We start from the raw sequence: 24,004 nt of genomic DNA, 5'->3' as shown, positions 1-24,004 counted from the left end.
CAAACCCCAAAAATGTCATTTGTTACGCGATTCGGTGCGTTATTTGGGGCACATCGTGGGGCGCTCAGGTATTGCTACCGATCCCGCCAAAACGCAGTGTGTCAGCTCCTGGCCGACTCCCACCTCGGTGGGAGAGGTCAGGAGTTTCATTGGCTTCACGTCGTATTACCGACGGTTCGTTGCTGATTTTGCGACGATTGCCAAACCCCTACACGCTTTAACATCAAAAGGGGTTCAGTTCCACTGGGGTCAGGAGGAGGAGGCTGCTTTCTGCTCCCTTCGGGACGCCCTGGTAAAAGCTCCTCCCTTGATTTACCCCGATTTTTCGGAACCATTTTTGCTCGACACCGATGCGAGCAACACGGGTATTGGGGGCGTGCTTTCCCAGGTGGTTGACGGCGTGGAACGGGTGGTTGCGTATGCCAGTCGGGTGTTGTCTCCAGCGGAGCAAAGATATTGTGTCACCCGTAGGGAACTGTTGGCAATTGTCTATTTCATCCAACAGTACCGCCCATATCTGTACGGTCGGCATTTCACCGTCCGCACAGATCATGCGGCACTGCAGTACGCCCTGCGAGTTCAACAGCCATCGGGACAATTGTCCCGATGGTTGGAGATTCTCCAGGATTTTGATTTCGAAACCACCTACCGTAAGGGCGTTCGCCACACCAACGCGGACGCTCTGTCGCGCATGCCAACCACCTCCGAATGTGCATGCCTCCTGGGGTCGGGACGTTGCAAGCCAGCAGGGGACATGCCGGTTCCAGTCCTGGCGGCCGCCGCCGACGACGAAACATTGCTTCCAAATTCTATCGCACAACAGGGAAAAGATTCCCTGCTGGGTTTGCCTGTTAATGAATGGGGGCGCCTCCAGATGGAGGATACCTCCCTCCTCGCGTCGCGTCGTCGCGCCTGGGTACCCAAAAGACCCTCGCCTTGCTCCAGCTTGATTTTTTTTGGCCAGGCATGACGAGGGATGTCGCAGATCTGTTGGCATCATGCCCTCGGTGTGCGCAGCGAAAACCACCAGCACGGGAGTCAAACCCGCCTTTGCAGTCTATCAGAGTCTCCAGAGTGAACGAACTTGTCGCGCTGGATATTCTGGGGCCATTTCCCGCCACCCCTAGGGGCAATAGATATTTGTTGACCGGGGTGGAATACTTTACGCGCTGGCCTATGGCCTGGCCCCTGGCCAACCAGTCGGCAGCAGCCATCGTGGAGGCCTTTGTCCAAGGTTACGTCATGGACAAAGGTGCTCCGGAGCGGCTGCTGACCGACCAGAGAAAAATGTTTTCCGGCAAACTCCTCCAACAGGTCTGTGAGCTCCTGGGAACGAAAAAAATTCGTACCTCTCCCTATCACCCGCAAACTGACGGGATGGTCGAGCGTCTGCATCGAACCATCACGTCTATGTTGTCGCAGCAGGTTTCGGACTCACAGACCGATTGGGACTTGCAAATTCAAGGGGTCCTGGCAGCATACAGATTGGCCCCCCATGCTGCGACGGGATTTTCACCCTTCTTCCTCATGTATGGCCGCGAACCTGACCCACCTGTTCGGGCACAGCTGCAGATCCCCGCGCCGCTGGGAAAAACTAAATTGGCCGACCATGTTAAATTTAACCTTGCGAAATTGACTGAGGCACGGGATGCTGCCATGCTAAATTCCGACAGGCGTCAGAAAGCGAATGAGCGCCTCAGACTGGGTCGCGCGCACGTGCTACAGTGGAAGCCGGGGGACAGGGCATGGCTGCACTGTCCCCCAGGTACCACTCGCGACCTCCTCAAAACTGGTGCGGCCGTGGCGGGGCCCCGTCGAGGTGGTCGAGGTTTTGCGGCCTCAGTGCGTTCGCATCAAATGGGGGAAGCGCCGGTGGTTTGTGCACCCCTCTAGGCTGAAACCCTTCGTTGCGGTGCGAGGCCCCACTCCACACACGCGTGGCCAAACATGTGGGGGGTCGCCGACTCAAAGGGTCCGTCTCTGCTGCTCTCGCCTGACGTGTTGCCGGCTGTCCCGCCCCCAGGTGCACCAGGAATGACGGGCTCCCGCCCAACAACCCCTATGGGGGATGCCGAGGGTCTCGCGACATCAAGCGCAGACTCACTTCGAAATGGACAGCTGCCACCGGATGGTCCGCCATCCGGGGTTGCCCCGTGTGACGGGCCTGCGGCAAGGACGCTCGCAAGAATGCGCAGACTCTTGTGATGCACAAAAAGAAGACATTTTTTTTATTTTTTATTTTCACGTGTATGGTTACTGTGCGCTGCGTCGGTGGTGTGCTCCTGGCACATTGTGTTGTGTTGTGTGTGTGTTGGGGGTTCCTTGCGATTTGTATATATGTTGCTTTTACGGAATTCGTATTTATTCGGGGGGGGTGCGTCGGGTTGTTTTCCTTTCGGGGTTTTCTGGTTCTTGTTGTTGTTCTCTTCGCGTTATGTTGAAACATAGTGAGGCACACGCGCGGTCAGGGGGTAAATGCGCTGTTATTGTCGTTTTTTTTGTATGTTGGCAGCCGGGACAGCTGCAAGCTATGCGGGGGGGGGTGATGTAGGGGTGTTAGAGAGAGAGCCATTATGCATGGCAGCTTATGGGAAACAAACACAGTGGTCGGGGCTACGTGAGTGCACGGGGGAGGTGCTCTCAACGACGTCCGCACCAGGCAGCCCGGGGCCCCACCCCTCAGCGGGGGTGGAGTATAAAGGGGGATGTGTCAGAGGGCTCGGGGCAGAATGTTAAAGCTAAACCAGTGAAGACCGAAGATCGTCTAGCTAGAGCCCTGGACTCCCCTGGGACGCCGCCCTTGTCAGGGCCGCGCAGGACCGAGCCAGCTGCGTGGTCCCGAGAACCAGAGCTAGTGCTCTGGGACTCCGGGTACCGTAGCCCGACTTACCAGTGTCGGGCCAGACAGCCTCCCCTAGCCCGTTAGTGGAGGACTAGGAGGTAGGTCAGAGATAGCTAGCAGTGTATTCCCAGCTAGCCGGGTGAGGGGGCCGATACCCCCTCTAGTATTGTATGTCCACAGTTGTGACTACTTGTACGGAATAAATACGTGTGCCTCACCAACGGTGTCCAAGAGTCATCAACGGTACTTCACAGGTACGGGGCTGCCTGTGTGAGGACGTCACACAACAACGAAACAGACCTCCCCCCCCCCCGTGTAGCCTACACGGACTGTTTGGGAAAGTGCCGCTAGCGAGTTAGCACCTAATGCTGGCATGGCGCATGAGATGTTTGGTGGCCAGCACCACGCCCGACCGCCCTCGTCTCCCTAGTGGCGATGTTTACACATTGCAACCAGGTCAACCTCGGTGAGGACCAGGACAGATTCAGATAATAATCATCACCCGTGTTGGCCATGAGTGGGATCACCGGGTCCGAAGCGCAGCGCGCTAACCGCTGCACCACCGCTCCCCCCAGACACCCACGAACACACACGTAAACATATAAAAAGATCTGCTAGTATAGCCTCAACAGATTGTTGGGGCAAGTGCTGTTAGCAAGTAGCTATGAAGGTCGGCACATACACACACGTGTATCGCGAGATGTGAACGTGCAGTACAGGCCCTAGAGAGGCACGGCGTGCGGTGTAGCAACATCGCGGACACCGCTATGCTGTGGCTGTAGTACCGGCCCTATAGGGGTTTGGTGAGCGCTGATTGATAGCGCTGGATGGCACCACGCTTGGCGTGCAGTACCAGCCCTACAGGACAGGGTGTGTGAGTGCCGGCCGTAGCAATGAGGTTACTAAAGGCCATGGCACTCTGGTTGACCCGGGAAGACACGTGACCAGTTAAGTCTACAAAGGGGCCCCAAGTGGGGGCTGGGGGTGGTCACATGGTCCGGGTCCAGATCCTTCCCGAGGATTCTGGAATGTGGGCGTGGCCAAGGGCGTAGCTGGCCACGCCGCAGAGAATAGAAGCCGGGTCCCCCAGAGGGACCAGGGTTGTTGTTGTTCATCCTGGAAGAAACCGTCGTCTACGTTCTACGTTCAATGAGTCTCCAATATGTAGACCCGGGCCGAAGCTGTGTTAGTCCCGGTCCGTAGAAGCAGTTACGTAGTAATTAGTGTAATTAGCCTGGTGATCACCACCATAGGTTGTTATTCTGTTAAGGGGGAAGTTACCCCGTGTGTTGGAGTTAAATAAATGTGTTGCCTCCCGAAGCCTGGTCCGGCCTACTCGCGTGACGGGCTGCTGCTCACCCTCCCAGTCCCACTGCTTCTCCTAAACATCTTCTCTCCTTGTTTATCGCTGAACTTCAGAGTTGTGGAAATCATCCTGGCCAAAACGCCCCAGACCTCGCCGCCTCGGTTGTCGAGCTGGCAGGAGTCATACTCTCCGCGTCGCTTCTCATGCTCCATATACTTCGATCATCCATCTCTCTCCATGCATCCACTACCTCCCATCCTTAATTCCACCATCACCTGTTACTCTCATCCATCTTTCATCATCACCCTTGTCAATACCTGTCATCTCCTTCCTTAGCCGCCCTCGGTCCACCTCGACATTTACTTACGCTGCTCTTGCTCCACCATTCCATCCGATCTCAGGCACGTCCCACCCCTTGCTAATCTTCAGCCCCCTCCCTTTCCCATTCTCCACCCACCGCTCCCTCCACCCCGTGACTGTCAGTTCAAACCGGGGCTCTGGAATGCACGTTCCGTCTGCAAACAAAAATCTGCTTTGACCCTTGATGCTTTTCTGTCCCTCCATCTTGAGGTGCCTTCGCTCTCACCGAAACTTGGGTCTCACCACCACCCGATGCTGCCACTCCTGCTGCTTCTGTCCTCTTCTCTCCATACTTCTTGCCACTTGCATCTTTCTACGTGTCGCCTTCTCGCCCTCTCTACGTGCTCAATCTTTGCTGTCTTTGTGTGTCTGTTCCTCCTCCTCCTTGTGCTTAATCCACACCGTCTCTCTCTCTCTCCTTCCCCCGCGCCCTTCACTGGAACAAACTTCCTCCTCCACAATAAGCGTTCACCTTCGCTCACGAAGTTTCCACTCCTCACTCAAAACTCGCACTTATTGTTCCCTAGCTGACCCCCACGACCCCTTCACGTCCGCCTCACAACCACCACCGTTACTCCTCCCTCTTCGTATTCTCATTGCATGGCTAGCGAGCGCCTATGAAGGCCGGAACGGTACACGAGGGGGTGGGTGGCCAGCACCACGCCCGACCGCCTTTGTCTCCCCATAGCGATGTTTACACACCGCACCAGGTAGTCATTTAAGGCCGAGTCGACCTAGGGGAGGCCCAGGACCGGTTCAGATAATCGTCACTGGGTGTTGGCCGTGAGCGGGAACCGAACCCGGGTCGCCAGGTTCATAGCGCAGAATAGCGCTAACCGCTACACCACCGCTCCCCACTGTGGCACACGCACACGTACACACGCACACGCGCGCGCACACATCCGTACCAGGCAGCCGCGGTGCTGTGCGGAGCGCGTCTCGCGCAGCGTGTACACCTTGCCGCCCACCGACACCTCACGCCACACTCCGGGCTGCACCAGCTCGGACAGCTCGCCGCCGCCGCCACCGCCGCCGCCGCCGCCGCCGCGTGGATGCATCACCAGCACGCCGTTCGTCGTGAGGCCGTCCATGGAGCCGTCCGCGTCGCGCCACTTAGTTGCACGCTCCTGTGCACACCAAGGTCCGGCAACCCCAACCCCACACCGGCATGGCCGTTAGCGAGCGCCTATTAAGGGTCAGCACGGCGCACGAGGGGGTGGGTGGCCAGCACCACGCCCGGGGGGGCTTTGTCTTCCCAGCGCCGATGTTTACACATCGCACCAGGTACTCATTTAGAAGTCGCGTCAACCTAGGGAGAGGCTCAGGACCGGTTCAGATAATCGTCGTCTGTGTTGGTAGCCGTGAGCGGGAATCGAACTCAAGTCGCCGGGTTTGTAGCGCAGTGCGCTAACCGCTACACTACCGCTCCCCGCATGCACGCACACACACGCACGCACACACACGCACGCAGGCACACACACACGCACACACACGCCTGCATCTGGATCAAGAACCGCTTGTGAATCCGATCAGAAAAAACATTTCTTGAGCCAGTTATTATATTAAGACAGAAACAGGAGGAGGATTTCTCCACAACTCTGTCGCCTCATCAGGCTGGTTCCAATTACCGGCATGTCACGGTACCCGAATTGTAAATGTTGTGGGTTTACTCTCGAACACACACGCGGCTAGTGACCGAGTAACGAATTGGCACGTTTTGTTGACGTGACAAACCTTACCAATTGGCCGTATTGGGCAGTGGTGACATTAAAAACACATTTCTACGTAGGTGATCTAACCCCAACAAAATGCCATTATAGATAAATATTGTTATTATTATTCTTTATTCTGTAGAGCAATCACTGCTGGTAGGCCCAGCCCCTTGAGGTATATTGTCCGAGCCTCTGGGCGAGCCGCTCACCCCGAGGAAGATGTTGTTGGAGGAGTCGAAGCCGGCGGCGTAGACGCGGGCGCGGTGCGGCGGCGAGCGCTCGCACAGGATGCGGCACGCGAAGCGCGAGATGGTGCTCTGCGCCGTCGGGCTGTCGCCGCTGCCGGTGCTGCTGCCGCCGTCCCCGCCGCCGCCGCCCGGCGACTTCCGCGGCGCCGTGTCCATCACCACGAAGTCGACGGGAGCCTCGCCGGAGCGACCCACCTGCGTGGGCACGTGGGCAATCGTCACACGGGCAACCGTCACGTGTGCACCCGTCACGCGGGCAACCGTCACGCGGGGGGAGACGGCGTGGGCACGGGCGTTCCCGCGCCAGGCCGCGAGCCGCGACGTCTTTTATTGGCGGCGGACGCCAGTGCGCGCGCTTCGCCGTTTTCGGGAACGTCAAAACAATTGACGGGTCGGAACTGCGGCTCATCCGCTTCGCCGGGAGGCCCTTCTGCCATCCTGCCACCTGGGGGACCCCCGCCGCCGCCCACTGGCCGCGGCTCGCCGAGGAGGCGTTGCCGGGAGACGACGGGGGGATCGAGCCGCGTTACGTCGACTCAGAGCGAAGCCTCCCGAGGGTGGTGCAGTCGACGCTCTCCACAAACCACCTGCCGGGTCGCCCTCTTCCACGGCCAAGCGAACCGCAACGACCTCAGAGGTCCGCAGCCGAAGTGTGGGAGCCTAACGAAGGCTTTCAGCCGACGGCGTTGGGCGAATCGCCGCCGCCTTGGCGCTAAATTTGGCTACGCTACGCGCCCTGCGGTTTGCGACATGCGCGTCGGTTCGGTCAAGATTCCGGGCTTCCTTTCACTTTCCACCTACGAAGGGGGTGACCGCAAATCCGGCACTGTGGGTGGTGCGGCTTCGACGTCGCTCCCCGGTGTCCGTCCACGCGGAGTTGGTCACGTCGCGCGACCCTCAAAGGAGACACGCGTCGCCCTGCCACTAGCGCGCACGCACAGGCGATGCACAGACGCAAACCCCCGTCACAATCGCGCAGCCGCAGACGCAGGCGCGGTCGGAGTCGCGTGCGGGGCAGGCGCAGACGTGGAAGCGCAGGCGGTCCGCTCGGACAGACGCGGGACACACCCGCACGGAGCGGGGCGCCCCGGCGCGGTGGCGGTGCGGCGGCTTCGGCAGGAGACGCGTCGGTGCTGGCTTGGAGACGCAGCAGACACATCGGCGGGGAGACGGGTCAGCGGGGACACGAAGGTGGCGACACAGCGGGGGATGGTGGGGGGGGGGGACACGGGGATGCCAACAACAGCATCGGCGCTGCGCACGACGGCCGGCGATCGTGCCGTCAGCTGTGAGAATTAAATATCAGTTCCAGTGCCACGCGACGAACACTGCTCTCTCGATGGCACGGCGGGTTGGATGGTCGGGGGGAATTGCTGCCCCCTCCCGTGCGGTCCACTTGGGTGGGGCTGTTCTGTCACGCGGGAAGCGTTTGCGGCGCCCCCGGCGAGATTTCCTTACGGATCATTTTGTCTCGACGACGACGCGACGATGGAGCGGCAACGCCGATCGGGGAAGGGGGGGGGGGCGGCATGAGCTGAGGCCGCTTCCGCTGATCTCACCAGGTACATGTCCTGGTCCGGGTCGTGGACGTACTCCACCACCACCACGTGGCTGCGCGAGAGGCCGTAGGAGATGCTGTGCTGCTCCTTGCTCGACACGGCCTGCGCGCACAAGCACACACACACGCGCACACATTCATCCGTGTCCCGCACGCCCGTCGCTGCCTGCACCGTCGGCGATTTTACGGAGAACGCGCGATTCGAAACGGCGTAGGAGGAGCGCCCCCCACCCCCCCCCTCGCGCGGTTGGTTCAATTCCCTGTCACGCCTAACGTCGGGGGGGGGGGGGGGGGGGGGCTCGTGAGATACACCGAAGCGGTCACGGTCTGACTGCAGTGGGGAAGTATGGTCGAGCGGCCCCCCGCGGTCGACGCGGCGTGCGGAGGCTTTCATCCAGCGGTGGATTGTCAAAGGAACGTAAATTTAATTTCTGTGCAGTTCCATAGGTTACGCAACTTCGGTGAATATTTGACACTCATCCTAACAACACATAGGGGGCATGTCACCTTGACGGTTCTGATGCCGCATACATCAAAATGAATGCACCATTACCACCACCATCCTAGCGTGGATGTAAAAAGTCAACGGTGGACAAATGCCGTTCGTGAACTACCAATCAGGAATGACAGCCCTGATCGGTTGCCCATGCTACGTGCGCAAGTAAAACAAATAAAATCCTTAGTCCACTCTACTCCACGATCACGTCACAGTTTGAGACGTGTCCAGAATAAACGTACGGCCCGTCACCGGTGGTGGATCCGCGCTTTCGTTGAATGCAAGATTGGCATCTCTATTTGCCAAACGCGCGTTGTGCGAGCCCGGAGCGGCTGCGATCGCGAGGGATATGCGATTCTGTGGTTACGATTCCCCTGGGATTATTCCCAACCTGTGGGCAGCTAAGCCCCCTCCTAGGGGGGCAGCTAAGGATCCCTGGGGGGGGGGGGGGCAGCCGCGTCCACGTGGGAGGCTGGGCGCTGTCGTTTGGTTTTTTTTATTTTTACGCCCATCTCTAAACAGGGGCTCGCTGCCAAATCTGCGGTACGGAGGATTTACCGTGAAGACACGCCAAGCGTGGGAACGGTGATCGACAGGGCGAGAGAGACCGAGTTGAAAACGAGACGCAACTGTGTCAACAAGCGTCAGCGTCATGACTCAACTCCCACCGGACATGCTCTGGCTTGCCCTCGTCCCGCGTTTAATAGAATTCCCCATCGGCGTCGTCGTCGGGGTTTTAAATAAATAAGACGACGTCCGCCGCCTTCCTCGAGTTGGGGCTTGCCCAAAGGGTGCCGAGGTCACCGCGCCGAGAGGGAGGGCAATCGATCGGGAACTAAGTGCCTGCCGAGAGTACAGGTGCAGTAAACGTGTCGATAAGCTCACACAAAAAACGACTCATATCCCCGTAACCAATCAACTCCGCTCCCATCACAGCTCAAAGAGTTGTTGCGATTCTGGCTGCCGATGCAATTCGGTAATCAAATTTTTTTTTTTTTACTTTCAAAGAATCGAATCACCGGCGGCTTGCAAGGGGGTCGTGTGCACCAAGCGCACACGACGACGACGACGACCCACCGACCGACAACGATTGGCTTCTCACGGTCCCAACGAGAGCGCGCATCACGCGGACGCTGGAATCGACTTGAACCCGACGAATCGACGCATCGTCACGGCCGTCGACGCCTCACGGGAGGCGGTCGCTTGGTCCGCGTTCTTCGGGTTCCCGCGGCGACAGTGGCCGGCTAATCGATTTCAAGATCGCCACTTGCCGTCTTCAAGATGACTTCACGACAGAGACGGTGGAAGAGGAGTTTTTCTTCGTTACCCCTCAACACTGACCTCTCAACAGAATCAAGACCACGCACGGTGCATGGCGATTTAAGGGGCCTGATAGGATGCAGAACTCCATGATCTTCCTGGGGTTCTGTATTCTATCAGGATCTACACTTTGCTACCTCCACAATGATGATGATGATGATGCTGTTGCTGCTACTCCATCCTCCGTCATTTTGAGCTAAGCTGAGATCGGTTTAACACCGGTCGTCCCGGTTACACTTCCAGCACAGGCTGTCCCCCGTCCATCCTAGTCCTTTTTCCTCCCACTTGACACCAAACCGTCAGCGGTTACTCTGGATTTTCTCCCCGCTTCTCACGCCATGGCTCCCAACGACGCTGCAGTTTCACGGTTTGCTCTCGCACAATTGCCGTGGCTTCTCTTCTCGCCATCCACGGGATATGCAATCGTCTTCTGCGGCACCCACAGTTACCGCCGGGACAACCCACGGATTAATTTAGCGACCAGCGGCGAATGTGCGAGGCCGTATATCAAATGAAACGTCATGGTTGTTGTTGTTGTCGTTGTTATCGTGCGACGCTCGGTCGACGTCGCGCCAGCGTCCGCGAGGGGGTGGGGGGGGAGGGCAGCCGCCCGCGCGTAGCGAAACGCGGCGGGCCGAGCGATCTCCTCCCAAGCCGAGCTGGGAGGAAAGGTCGCCCGGCACAAACCTTCCACGGCCCCATAGGCCAGGGGGGTTCACAGGCCGACCGGCTCTGTGGGGTCGAGCGAGTTTTGGGGGTGCCGCCTCTCGGTCCGGGCCCCCCTCGTGCAAGGCGAGTGCCACTTAGCCAACCTGCAAGAACACAAGCGGATCGTTCGTGAAAACCGCAAAGCAGCCACCGACTTCTCGCGGGCAAGAACGGCAATCGGGGTTCACGGAGGCGGGGCGGGGGGGGAAGGGGGCGGCGCGTGACACTTACTCCGCGGGTCCCGCGGAAAGCCGGCGGGGCGAGGCGTGGACAGGGGCGGCGTGGAGGGGTGGCACGGCGTGGCGTGGAGTGGCGTGGAGTGGTTTGTGGAGTGTCGCTTGATAATCTTGACGATGAGCGGGCGAGCGTGCGGGCGAGCGAGGGAGGGTGAACAAATCCCTTGGCTTGCGAGGCTGGTGGGAGCCGTCGAGGATGAGGCCGCGAGTCGCTCGTGGTAGCGTGACGGTGAAACGATGCCGAGCCGGTCCGCGCAGACGTCTCGGAGAGGAAGAGCAATTAGCCAGGAGGGGGCCCCCCCCTCACGCCCGCCCAGGTTGCCAGGCTCTCGCGTCGGGAGAGGGGAGAGGGCTCTCCACGCTAGGGGCTGTCGCGCCGGGCTGGCCGAGACCCCTGGAAACCGGCCGGGAGAGCGCACGCGCGGCTACGAAAACAGCGACGTCCCCACGACGTCCGCTCGGACTCGAAGAGACTGCGGGCGAGCGCGACGGCAACAGTAGGGCGCCGTCGCCAAAGACCTCTGACGCTTTGGGGGTGCCAGCGCAACCTCGTGGGAGCACCCGGCGCTGGCAGGGCACGGGGCTGCAGCTACGGCCGCACAGCGCGCGGCCACGTTTGCGAGCGGGATGTGGTAAGAGCAATGGCCCCGTCGCAAATTCGTTTGTGAGATTATTACGCATGAGCTAATCACGCATAATAAATCACGCCGCGTGCAGCTCTTATGAACGGGAGCTCCCAACGCTTTGCACGGCCCCCCCCGCCCGCTTTTGCAGCCCGCGCCAACTCGGCAAGCCGGCGCCGCGCGCACATTGCACCGGGTTAGGGGACGGTTGGCCGTTTGGGGAGTCAACCTGGGCTTGACTGCCGCGGGGGAAAACGCAGGGGTCAAAGGTGAGATATCGTCCGAGGTGCTTTGGGGGGGATGCTGAAGTATTTAAGCGAGGGCCACTCATCCCGGCATGCAAGATCCTCATTGCGCCGACACGCTCCGTAGAACAGTGCCTTCACGTCACAGGCCAAGCCATCGATTTTTTTTTTCTACAAATCGCATTGTGGGTTGCGTCACCCGCCTTCCAAACGACGGAGAAAGATGCGACATCTGGAAAACGGTGCTAAGGCGGGCGGGCACACAACAGGGCGGCTGCGTGGACTGCGACATCAGCTGAGGGCGGCGCAGCAAAAAAATACTGCGCTGTACTTCTACGCTCCCAACGTCCACGGCTCGCCACTTTCACCAACCCGCACTGACCAGCAGCCTGGTGAAACGTGGTCAATAGACCCCTCCGCCACCGCCGCACGCACGGACGACACGGCTTGGCGCAGCCAGCCGCTCGTCATCCAGCAGCGGAGATGACGAAGGGGGTCTCTCTCTGTGTGTGTGTATTTAGCGGATGTCCGTGTTTCTCCGCGGCGGGTTGGCGCTGCAACCGACGGGAAGCGCGACTGTTTTGGGCGCGTCTGCTTCTCGCGGATCAACGTTGCGGTTGCCAAAAGCGTCGCTCCGCCACCCTGGGACCGTTCTGCCCATTTCATCCCACGCGGCACCTTTATAAGCGTCCCGAGTGCGCACGCGAGCACGCACGCACACACACACGGTCGCTAGAAGGAAGGCCGAACGGTCGCTAGAAGTTCGAGACGTCACGTCAAATATCGTCGGCGGCCGGCGAGGGACGATGGTCGAGTCCAATGATGGTCGTGATGCCCGAGGGAGGGGCGGGGCACTCGTCCCAGAGGACGTGGGGATGGGAGCGGTGGAACCATCTCGTGTGCGGCCGCTCAAACGGACTGCAGTCAGTGAAGTCTGCGAATCGCATTCACCTCGGCCTCCCCGGCTGGAACCACACAGAGACAAATATTCCCCGCCCCACCCAGCCCACACAGCCCGCATCGCCTGCCGGGGCAAGCGCTGGCAACGGTACGGAAGCGATCGGTGACCTCCGCCCTGCGTCGCGGTGAAACAAACACGGCCATCGTTTGCCTGGCGGCGTCGCCACCGACGATGGATGACGGCGGTGGCGGCGGTGGAGGAACGGCGGTGGCGGCGGAGGAGGAACGCTCGGTGATGATGATGGGAGAACGCGAACGCCGATTGCTCGACGGTTGCCCTCGCGCCGGCATTGCGCGCCTCACCTCACTCACCGCCGTCGGCACGGTTACCACAGGCGGGGGAGGGGCAGTGAGGAGGCCGAGAGGGAGGAGCTTGGTGCAGAGGGGGCGGGACTACTTGGTCAGGTGGTTGGGGGAGGGGGGGGGGGTTGGGTGAGGGGGGGGTGGTTGGGTGAGGGGGGGGGTGGACTGGGTGAGGGGGGGGTTGGGTGAGAGGGGGGGGGTGGTTGGGTGAGGGGGGGGGGTTGGGTGAGGGGGAGGGGTGGTTGGGTGAGAGGGGGGCAGTGGTTGGGTGAGAGGGGGGGTGGTTGGGTGAGAGGGGGGAGGTGGTTGGGTGAGGGGCGGGAGGTTGGGTGAGGGGGGGGGGTTGGGTGAGAGGGGGGGTGAGTTGTGTTTTGAGAGGTGGGGTGAGTGATGGGGTGAGTAGTGGGGTGAGTAGTGGAGTGAGTGATGGGGTGAGTGGTGGGGTGAGTGGTGGGGTGAGTAGTGGGGTGAGTAGTGGGGTGAGTGATGGGGTGAGTGGTGGGGTGAGTGGTGGGGTGAGTAGTGGGGTAAGTGGTGGGGTGAGTGATGGGGTGAGTGGTGGGGTGAGTAGTGGGGTGAGTAGTGGGGTGAGTGGTGGGGTGAGTTGTGTTTTGAGAGGTGGGGTGAGTGATGGGGTGAGTAGTGGGGTGAGTAGTGGAGTGAGTGATGGGGTGAGTGGTGGGGTGAGTGGTGGGGTGAGTAGTGGGGTGAGTAGTGGGGTGAGTGATGGGGTGAGTGGTGGGGTGAGTGGTGGGGTGAGTAGTGGGGTGAGTAGTGGGGTGAGTGGTGGGGTGAGTTGTGTTTTGAGAGGTGAGGTGAGTGATGGGGTGAGTGGTGGGGTGAGTAGTGGGGTGAGTGGTGGGGTGAGTGGTGGGGTGAATTGTGTTTTGAGTGATGGGGTGAGTGGTGGGGTGAGTAGTGGGGTGAGTAGTGGGGTGAGTGATGGGGTGAGTGATGGGGTGAGTGGTGGGGTGAGTAGTGGGGTGAGTGGTGGGGTGAGTGGTGGGGTGAGTTGTGTTTTGAGAGGTGGGGTGAGTGATGGGGTGAGTGGTGGGGTGACTGGTGGAGTGAGTTGTTGGTGGGGTGAGTGGTGGGGTGAGTAGTGGGGTGAGTGGTGGGGTGAGTGATGGGGTGAGTAGTGGGGTGAGTAGTGGGGTGAGTGGTGGGGTGAGTTGTGTTTTGAGAGGTGGGGTGAGTGATCGGGTGAGTGGTGGGGTGAGTAGTGGGGTGAGTAGTGGGGTGAGTGATGGGGTGAGTGATGGGGTGAGTGGTGGGGTGAGTGGTGGGGTGAGTAGTGGGGTGAGTAGTGGGGTGAGTGGTGGGGTGAGTGATGGGGTGAGTGGTGGGGTGAGTAGTGGGGTGAGTAGTGGGGTGAGTGGTGGGGTGAGTTGTGTTTTGAGAGGTGGGGTGAGTGATCGGGTGAGTGGTGGGGTGAGTAGTGGGGTGAGTAGTGGGGTGAGTAGTGGGGTGAGTAGTGGGGTGAGTAGTGGGGTGAGTGATGGGGTGAGTGGTGGGGTGAGTGGTGGGGTGAGTGGTGGGGTGGGTTGTGTTTTGAGAGGTGGGGTGAGTGATAGGGTGAGTGGTGGGGTGAGTGGTGGGGTGAGTGGTGGGGTGAGTGGTGGGGTGAGTGGTGGGGTGAGTGGTGGGGTGACTGGTTGGTGGGGTGAGTGGTGGGGTGAGTGTTGGTGGTGAATGGTTTTGCGAGTGGTGGTTGAGTGGTGGGGCAAGTGGCGGGATGAGTGATGGGGTGCGTGGTCGGTTGAGTGGTGGTGGTGAGCGGTGGGGTGAGCGGTGGGGTGAGCGGTGGGGTGAGTGGTGGGGTGCGTGGGTGGTGGGGTGCGTGGCTTTGTGAGTGGTGGGGATGAGTGGTGGGGTGACGGACCTCGGTGAGGATGGGCCCCGTCACTCACCTTGCACTCCTGTATCGCCGTGGTGATGTGCGAGCTGCTGGGCTGCACGCCGTTGGCCTTGGCTCGGCGGTGGAGCGCAAAGCGGCTCTTACGCCTGCCCCGGTCTCCATCCGGCAGCGAGCCATTGTACCTGCGCCAGCCATATACAGAAACATCCCCCCCCCGCTTAGCCTCTAGCAGGTTTCTGGGGGGCGAGTGTTGAATGCGGGCGCCCATGAAGGCCGGCACGGCACACGAGGGGGGTGGCCGGCCAGCACCACGCCCGGCCACCTTTGTCTCCCCAGTGCCGATGTTCGCACGCCGCACCAGGGGATCATCTGAGGCCGGGTCACAGGTGTTGGCCGTGAGCGGGAATCGAACCCGGATCGCCGGGTCCGTGGCGCGGCGCGCTAACCGCCGTGCCACCGCTCCCCACAACTCTTGCTCCCCGCGATCATGTGACCACACCGCCTCCCACTCGACTCTCGGCCGATGCCGACCATCGCCGAGAGCGATTCCCCACTCCGGTCTCGGGCTCCCCCCGAACCCCACCCCGCCCCCCCTCGCCAAATCCACCACCGACCGGTGCGGCAAAGCACTGGGGGTGGGTGGGGGAGGGTGGCGGTCAAACATCCCCCCCCCCCCCCCCCCCAAGACCCTCATCCGTCAGCGGAGCGACGCGTCCGATCCGAACCGCCTTTCTACGCTTATTATCGCCGCGGCCCGCCGACCGAAGCGCTCGTTCCCCACCGCCCCCCGCCCCCCCCGGGGCAAGACTCACCCCAGGACGATGAGCTCTCCGTATTTCACGGCGTCTCCTCTGCTGGTGGCGGCTGGCTCCTGTTTGCCGGACATGGGCTTGGGGGCACAGGCGGAGCGGCGGGGCCCGGCGGCGGCGGCGGAGAGGAATGGGAGCGGGGGGGGAGGGAGGGGACGTGGGAACGCGTCCGTCACCCTTCGTCCACGCCGTACGCGTCGTCCATCTCGACCGGGCGATCGATCGCGACCCTGCGGGATGAAGGTGGGGGGAGCAGAGGGTGGGGGGGCAGGGAGAGACCGTCACACCGTCGTTAGAAATAAAACAACGCGCGGACAGCACGCGGACAGACGTAGCGGTGTGGGGAGAACTCGGAGCTACGGTAAAGCAACGCGAAGCCAGACTCCAGCCCGCACAGGGCGTCGGGGCGAGTGCGGGGCCAGACGAGACACGGACTTGCCCGTAGGCTGCACAGACCGTCACGGGCCCCTGTCGCGGCTGCCTTGGCGCACGGAGGGGTTGGTGCAGACGGCACCCACGCACGGCCGCCTGCGTCTCTGCGGTGCCGACGGTTACGCGACACGCACCAAATCACCCATTTTAAGTGCCGAGTCAACCTACGGGAGGGCGTAGGGGCCGGTTCGGATAATCGCCACCGATGTTACCCATGGCCGGGAATCGAACTCGTGTCATCGCTCCACCCTTGCAGGCAAATTAGTCACTCTCACTTTCACTCACGACAACAACCGCCATTCGCCACTCAGTTGCGGTGACGTCACCACGGCGCTTGTGCCAGGCTATGTGCACGTTAAGGCCACGTGACGTGTCAAACGCTGGCACGAGGTCACTGGACAGACCCAGGTGTCATGCGTTGACTGACAAGACGACTGGATGATTCACCACTTGTGCCCCCTACTGTGCCGAGTTGGCACAGTTGGCACTTTACTCACCGTCACACACTCGCACTCACACGTATTACCATGCTCTCACGCAGTTTTACCATCCTGGGAGGAATTCGTGAGCTGCTTCTACATTTCCACCGCGACGTCCGAGGAATTTGTATTCACAGCCCGGCGCAGGTCTCCCTTGCAAACAACAATAACAACAAATTACTAATTTACCCAGGAGAGACACACCCAGTCCAAAGGGTCTTTTTGAGGAGGGCCATGCCACATTGCGATGTTTGGGTCAACGCCGATGACACCGTACGCCCTTACCGACGCGCAAGGGAACCGGGGAACCCGGAGGAAACCCATGCAGACAAGGGGGAGAAAATGCGGACTCTGTAAAGAATGGCGGCGAACGAGATCAGAGATCGAACCCAGGTCCGTCTTGGTGCGAGGCGCGAGTGTTTCCAACGCACCACCAACGCCCTGCCGACCGTCCAAACGATGCAGCAGGCACGGGCCATTGTGTCCCACGGGAACGTCCGACTGATGGATGTGCGCCGGTGGGCTGCTACTCAGGCCCTCCCCCGCATCCACCACCCACCTCTCATCCACCCCCCCTCCACTCCCCCCCCCACCACCACCACACAGCAGAAAGTCGCTCAGCGTCAATTACGCTGCAGCTGCTCTCGCTGCTGCCGGCACCAGAGAGGAATCGACAGGTTCGGGGTTCAACTCTCACCGAGGAGGTTAAAGGCCACGCGCCGCTCGAGACGCGAGGTCACGTGACCGCTAAGCGTTGTCGCCGTGGGCTTCTCAACATCATCATCGTCACGTGGCACGATCTATCCGCTGCTGGATGAAGGTCTCCCCTCGCTGAGCAACGATATGACCTGCCCCTACGGGACATCTGTGAAACAGGGAATAATAGCTCATCGCATTCCTCCAGTATGCATATTCTGCTTTCGTCACACCATCTCGGCCGCGGATGGCAAAACCCTCTCGCCTCTTTTGGCCGTCACTCCGTCGAACTCGGGTCAAGGGGCACGCGGCGCGCCCACCGCTGCACCGCCGCTCCACTCACGAGCCAGGCTTGGTCCACCCTGGTTCCACGCGAAGCGTCAACGTAGCACTGGGGGGTTAGCCGACGTAGTTTGTTTTTCAGCTACTTTTATTTTTTTACGGTGAATTTAAAAGTCTCGACCACCATCCATCATCCCTTCTAGCAGCCGTGCCCTGCTCGAGTCTTCATGCGCACGGTGGTCGTGTCTTCACGAGTCTTCATGTGCACGGTGGTCGTGTCTTCAAGAGTCTGCACATGGGCGGTGGTCGTGTCTTCACGAGTCTTCATGTGCACGGTGGTCGTGTCTTCAAGAGTCTGCACATGGGCGGTGGTCGTGTCTTCACGAGTCTTCATGTGCACGGTGGTCGTGTCTTCAAGAGTCTGCACATGGGCGGTGGTCGTGTCTTCACGAGTCTTCATGTGCACGGTGGTCGAGACTTCACGAGTCTGCACGGTGGTCGTGTCTTCACGAGTCTTCACGTGGACGTGGTCGAGACTTCACGAGTCTGCACGGTGGTCGATGTGTCGGCTTCTCGCTGCCAGCAACGCGCTACCGGGAAGGGGGGCAACCGGCAGCTCCGGTTCAAACTCCAGAGATACGAGATTTGGGGGCAACGCGGTGTTACAGGCAGACGGCCAGCTGCCAGGCATCGGCCGGTCAGAGCACTCGCTCAACTGATGCTCAGAAATATGAGAGTTCAAATCAGAGTGAAGGGTCAAACTCGTATCTATGGAAACTTTGTTGACAGTATCCAAAAATGATGAGAAATAAGAATAGGTTCTTACCTTTTCTGGCAATAAAAGAGGCGGTGTTATGATGTTCAAACATCAAACAGGTACCCCTTTTGCGAAGCATCAAGTCTGCATTAACCACACATACTTTGTGGCAAAAACATTCAAAACAAACGCGCTCCGATAGTATAACGCAGTGGCTTCGAAACCCATTGGCCTCAACTCAGCCCACCGTCAACATCATCACCGTCGTTGTCATCATCATCATCATCAAGCCAAGGTGTCGAGGGACAGTACCGAGAAGCGGCCTCTATTATTGTTCGACACGTACCGCGTGCGCGTCACCGCCGTGTGGGTTCTTCCCGCTGGCGTTTGTTATTTTTAGAGAGAGTGCCCAGCGCTTTCACGGGGCTCCAGGAAACCCATCGCAGTGCACTCGGTGGGGGGGGGGGGAGCTGGGCGGATGAGACTGGAGATTAAATTCCTGGCCGGCGCCCCCATCACCCATAACAGCAGCAGCAGCAACAACAACAACGGATGCCCCACCCCGACGACGATGGCAAACCCCGGGCAAGGCCCCACACCGAGCTGTGTAGCTCTTCTTTCAGGAGCGACCTGGCTCGCGCAAATCATCGCTCAACGAAGTGGCTTATCGTCAAACGCTTGATGTTGATTCGAAATGGAGAAAAAAAAAACGGAGGACCCGGAGAAAAATCCGCACGACCACAGAGAGAGACAAGCAAACTTCAAATATACAGAGCAGGCGTCAAGGGTTGGGATCGAACCCACGACATCCTGTATACCATGCGAGGTGGTTAACATTACACGAACCAGGGTTGGGGAACCGCCTCCTAACGGAGGGCCCCAATCCAAGCGAGTTTCGGCTACTCAGCTGCACCTTGTAAACATTGTGGGGTTTACTCTCCAACACACCACGACGTGTGCTTTGTCTACGTGACAAACCTTTACCGACTGGCTGTGTCGCGCGGCGGCGGGTTTAACGGAACATTTATATTTACGGGATCTAACCGCACCCTCCCCCCCCCAAAAAATAAAAAAACCCCTTTATTATGGCCACACATCGAGTTATCGGTCGGTGACCTGCTGACTGGGCGCGGCAGAGCCAGTGGTGAGAGATTCCACATTCACGTGACGGACGGAAGTCTATCCACATGACAACTGGTCTCTGGAAGGCCGTGTGGAAGCAGGCCGGACTTAAGCGGCAGCCGGCGAGGGAGTCGCACGCGCGCCGTCCGCAGCCAAACAGAGTTGAATTACCAACGCTGCCGACTACCCCGCAAAGCGGTGGCTATTTTATCGACCCCGGAAGGGGGACCATGGGCCCGAGTCGAACTCCAGACCTGGGTTTGAGAACTCGCGACCTCGCGACGGCGAGCCCTGCTGCTGAGCCGCCCTGGCGGGGAGGGTCAAAGAGTGACCCTCGGCGGTTATCCGATAATAACGAGGCGAAGCCCCCCCTCTCCCACGGCGCCTGTGCCAGGCCAGGTGCGCTTTTGAGGCCACGTGAAGTGTCGAACGCCCGCTGACAGGAGGTCACGGGACAGACCCAGGTGCCGTGGGTTGAATGACTGAGATGACTGGCGGATGCACCAGCTGTGTCCCCCCCCACCGCCCCTAGTGTGCGAACGCCACACACAACCCACGCACCTGTTGCCTAGGAGAGAGAGGGGGGAGAGGCGGAGAGGGACTACACCAACAGATGCCACCGCCGCCACCACCAAATCCCAAACTTCCGAGCGGGAGCATCTCGAGTCTCGGCAGCGGGAATGTTCCGCATTGCCGCATAATGAGCTGTTCGTATGGCCTCGCGACAGCTGTGGAGGCGGGGTGGGGGAGGTGCAGGTACACCGGCTGTCGGGGCTAAGTGCCGGCCGGAGTCAAACGAGAGCAGGGGGGGAATGCCGCGAGCCGATTGGCGTTGGCCCAAAACCGCCGTGCGATAACTATCGCAAAATAAGATGGCACAAATGATCTGCTGCTGCGTGTGCAGCGGTGAGAAAGTACAATTGGCGAAAGCAAGTCGACGCATTCCTCAAAAATCACGCCCCGGGCGTCCTCAGAAAGAAGAGTGTACAACAGGCGACGTATCGGGCAACGGCCCTTCTTCATGGTGCACGGATCGATGAAGGCAACACAATCTGCAGGGCCGTCCTGGCAGTTTGGAGGTCAGAGGTCGGAGGTCAAAGCTGGCACCGCTGAGATCCAGGCGTACCCACACTTCACCCGACCACGCGTACTTGCACTGCTGGGTGAGGATAGAGGCGGCAGGAAGGATTTAAGAAACTTTCCCCACTTACACCGCCGTGACAGCTCCCTTCACTGCTCAGTCACGGAGGTCAAAAAAACGGGACGTTTATTGCTCTGGACACAGTTCTGTACTTGCGGTGAACCGTTTTGTGTTCATGCGGCAAATGCATGAACATTACCGCGGCCCACATTCCCAACAGTGGAGAGATTCTTCCAGTGCCCCACACTCCCAATGCCACCAAGGCACGAGGGAGAGCCGGGGAATGGCGGTGAAGCGTTGCGAGGGATTGCACGGTGGGGGAGCGTTGCGAGTGATTGCACGGTGGGGGAGCATTGCGAGGGATTGCACGATGGGGGAGCGTTGCGAGCGATTGCACGGTGGGGGAGCGTTGCGAGTGATTGCACGGTGGGGGAGCGTTGCGAGTGATTGCACGGTGGGGGAGCATTGCGAGGGATTGCACGGTGGGGGAGCATTGCGAGGGATTGCACGATGGGGGAGCGTTGCGAGCGATTGCACGATGGGGGAGCGTTGCGAGTGATTGCACGGTGGGGGAGCGTTGCGAGTGATTGCACGGTGGGGGAGCGTTGCGAGCGATTGCACGATGGGGGAGCGTTGCGAGTGATTGCACGGTGGGGGAGCGTTGCGAGCGATTGCACGATGGGGGAGCATTGCGAGGGATTGCACGGTGGGGGAGCGTTGCGAGTGATTGCACGGTGGGGGAGCGTTGCGAGCGATTGCACGATGGGGGAGCGTTGCGAGGGATTGCACGGTGGGGGAGCGTTGCGAGTGATTGCACGGTGGGGGAGCATTGCGAGTGATTGCACGGTGGGGGAGCGTTGCGAGTGATTGCACGGTGGGGGAGCATTGCGAGTGATTGCACGGTGGGGGAGCGTTGCGAGCGATTGCACGGTGGGGGAGCGTTGCGAGTGATTGCACGGTGGGGGAGCGTTGCGAGTGATTGCACGGTGGGGGAGCGTTGCGAGTGATTGCACGGTGGGGGAGCGTTGCGAGCGATTGCACGGTGGGGGAGCGAGCGTTACTCACCGAGCAGCAGTGTGAGTCACTTCCCCGGTGCCGCGGTAACGCTCACGGCCTAGCCAATTCCCGTTGCCTGACTCAGCACCAACCCAACTCCTCGAAAACCCGATATAGAATCCCCTAGAGCCCAGAGGCTAACGACAACAACGCCTATCCTGAACACCTACCTTATATTGAACCATAATTTATTTTATTATTACACGTCAGTAGGAGCCCGGTACAGAGCACAAACCGTGACGTAATGGGGCCGAGGGGGGAGAACAGAAATTCCGCGGACAGAAATCCCGAACGCTGTGCTCCTGAGTTTAGAGGAGTGGCGGGGGGGTGGGGAGATTGGGCTCGAACCATTACTCACTAACCTAAACCAAACAATGGTTTTCTCGCCCCAATCCTTACTTGACGTTACTTCAAGCCGTGTCTATTCCACCGCGCGCATTCCAACCCAACCCTCCCCGGTCATCCCATTCCCCCGTCCGGAATCCAACCCGTGCTCTCCCGACCGCGCGGCCAAACGAAAGCCGTCGCTCTCGGTAATTCCAAACCCCATCCCAAAACCTCAAGCCGCGCCCTAACCATTTACCCACAAGATGCCAACCCCCACCCCCGCCCACCAATGCCATACTTTCATAAATAGAAATAGCAAAGCAGCATTTGCGATATCTCTACAAACACCTACGCAACGACGTCACCGTGCCGGCTAGGCAAATTCAGCAAACGGGTATTTGGCATCGTGCCTGCACGCGCACTCGCACATCTCGCTTGTGAGTCGGGCATCCGAGTGCGATTTTGTGACTACGGGCGTCCGGCGGAGTGAATCCGGGCCACGTCACCACGTCCGACGGGCACTGCCCATTTCGCTTGGACGGGTGGCGCAGTACGCAACGGCACGTCCAGTTGCATTGTTAACGGGGCCGCTGACGGCTCAAGCTGACGGCTAAAACCCACGCCAGGGGCACCGCGGTGGTTATGAGATGTTAACTGCCTTGCCTGGTATACAGGAGGTCGTGGGTTCGATCCCGACCCTGGCGCATGTTGCTATATTTGGAGTTTGCATGGTGGTGAGGTGTTAACTGCCTTGCCTGGTATACAGGAGGTCGTGGGTTCGATCCCGACCCTGGCGCATGTTGCTATATTTGGAGTTGCATGGTGGTGAGGTGTTAACTGCCACGCCTGGTATACAGGAGGTCGTGGGTTCGATCCCGACCCTGGTGCCTGTTGTTATATTTGGAGTTTGCATGGTGGTGAGGTGTTAACTGCCTCGCCTGGTATACAGGAGGTCGTGGGTTCGACGCCAAACCCGACGATGCCTGTTGTTATATTTGGAGTTTGCATGTTCTCCCCATGTTGTCCGGGTCCTCCGGTTTTTCCCCTCCATCCACACTGAGAATCAACGTGCGTTTTAGAGTGTTTGGCTGCAATACATTTCCACATGCCAACCCACTTCGTTGAGCTATTATTTGTGGCCAGGTCACTTCTGAGAAAGAGCTACATAGCTCAGTGGGCCTTGCCTGGTAAAAGATAAAAAAAAATAGTTTAGTTTTAGTTTATACTGGGAAATGGGTGGTCGAATCTAGCATCCGAAATTCTGAGAGAGATGGAGTCCGGCTAACCGGAGGTGCGAACTACATAACACGTGGCAGATGATTGCATAAAGTGCGTGAAATTAATGTCAGAAATCGTGGATCTGCCCCAGAGCAAGGAGGTATTATTAATCACAATACATTGCAGAGTACTATTTAAATTACTCACGACTTGCATCCTACTCCCTGGCAATGTATCTCGTTCACCATGCGTCCACACTGGGTGGGGAGCGGTAGTGTAGCGGTTAGCACGACGCTGCCCGACGAACCCGGCGACCCGAGTTAGATTCCCGCTCACGGCCAACACCGGTGACAATTATTTGAACCGGTCCTGGGCCTCCCCTAGATCGCTTCAGCCTCCAATGAGTACCCGGTGCGGTGTGTAAACATCGCCACTGGGGAGACAAAGGCGGTCGCGCGTGGTGTTGGCCACCCGCCCCCTCATGTGCCGTGCCGGCCTTCATAGGTGCTACTCGCTAACAGCACTTGCCCCAACAGTCTGTTGCAGGCTATACCGGGGATATTTAATCTTTGTTGTTTGCCCGAACCGGAGGGTCAATTACTCGAAGTCCCAACAGTTTACTTGGAACGCTGGAGGCGGTAATGAAACGTATCAGACCTCAATAACTAGAACATTCCGGAAAATCCCCCCCCCTCTCTCCCTCTCACCGTGGCGCCAATGCGATGAGCCGTCCAATTCATTACTCACCTTATTTACGAGAAACTAGTGAATGACCGTAGTCCATGGGTACGGTGGAAATGAGTGCACTCTTCTGTTGAACGTGAATCAGCCGCGTGCGACTGCTCTCAACAAAGTTGGCGACGTTTTACAATTGAAACTCACTACTTCTCAGTGACACACACCATCGATC

General features: G+C 59.4%; 1 protein-coding gene across 1 annotated transcript in view; it reads right to left on the bottom strand.

Moving 5' to 3' along the window:
- LOC144734715 (E3 ubiquitin-protein ligase pellino homolog 1-like) overlaps nt 1–24,004 on the bottom strand; it is a 38,229-nt gene that overhangs the window by 6,000 nt on the left and 8,225 nt on the right. The window contains 5 exon segments of the mRNA XM_078617044.1: nt 5,417–5,635; nt 6,430–6,663; nt 8,028–8,129; nt 14,828–14,957; nt 15,588–15,814. Coding sequence (XP_078473170.1) covers nt 5,417–5,635; nt 6,430–6,663; nt 8,028–8,129; nt 14,828–14,957; nt 15,588–15,814 — 912 coding nt within the window.

Source organism: Lampetra planeri, chromosome 52 (genome assembly GCF_965212315.1).
Source record: "Lampetra planeri chromosome 52, kcLamPlan1.2.h2, whole genome shotgun sequence".
In the NCBI taxonomy this organism is placed as follows: Eukaryota; Metazoa; Chordata; class Hyperoartia; order Petromyzontiformes; family Petromyzontidae; genus Lampetra; species Lampetra planeri.
This window is presented reverse-complemented; position numbering and strand designations above follow the sequence as displayed.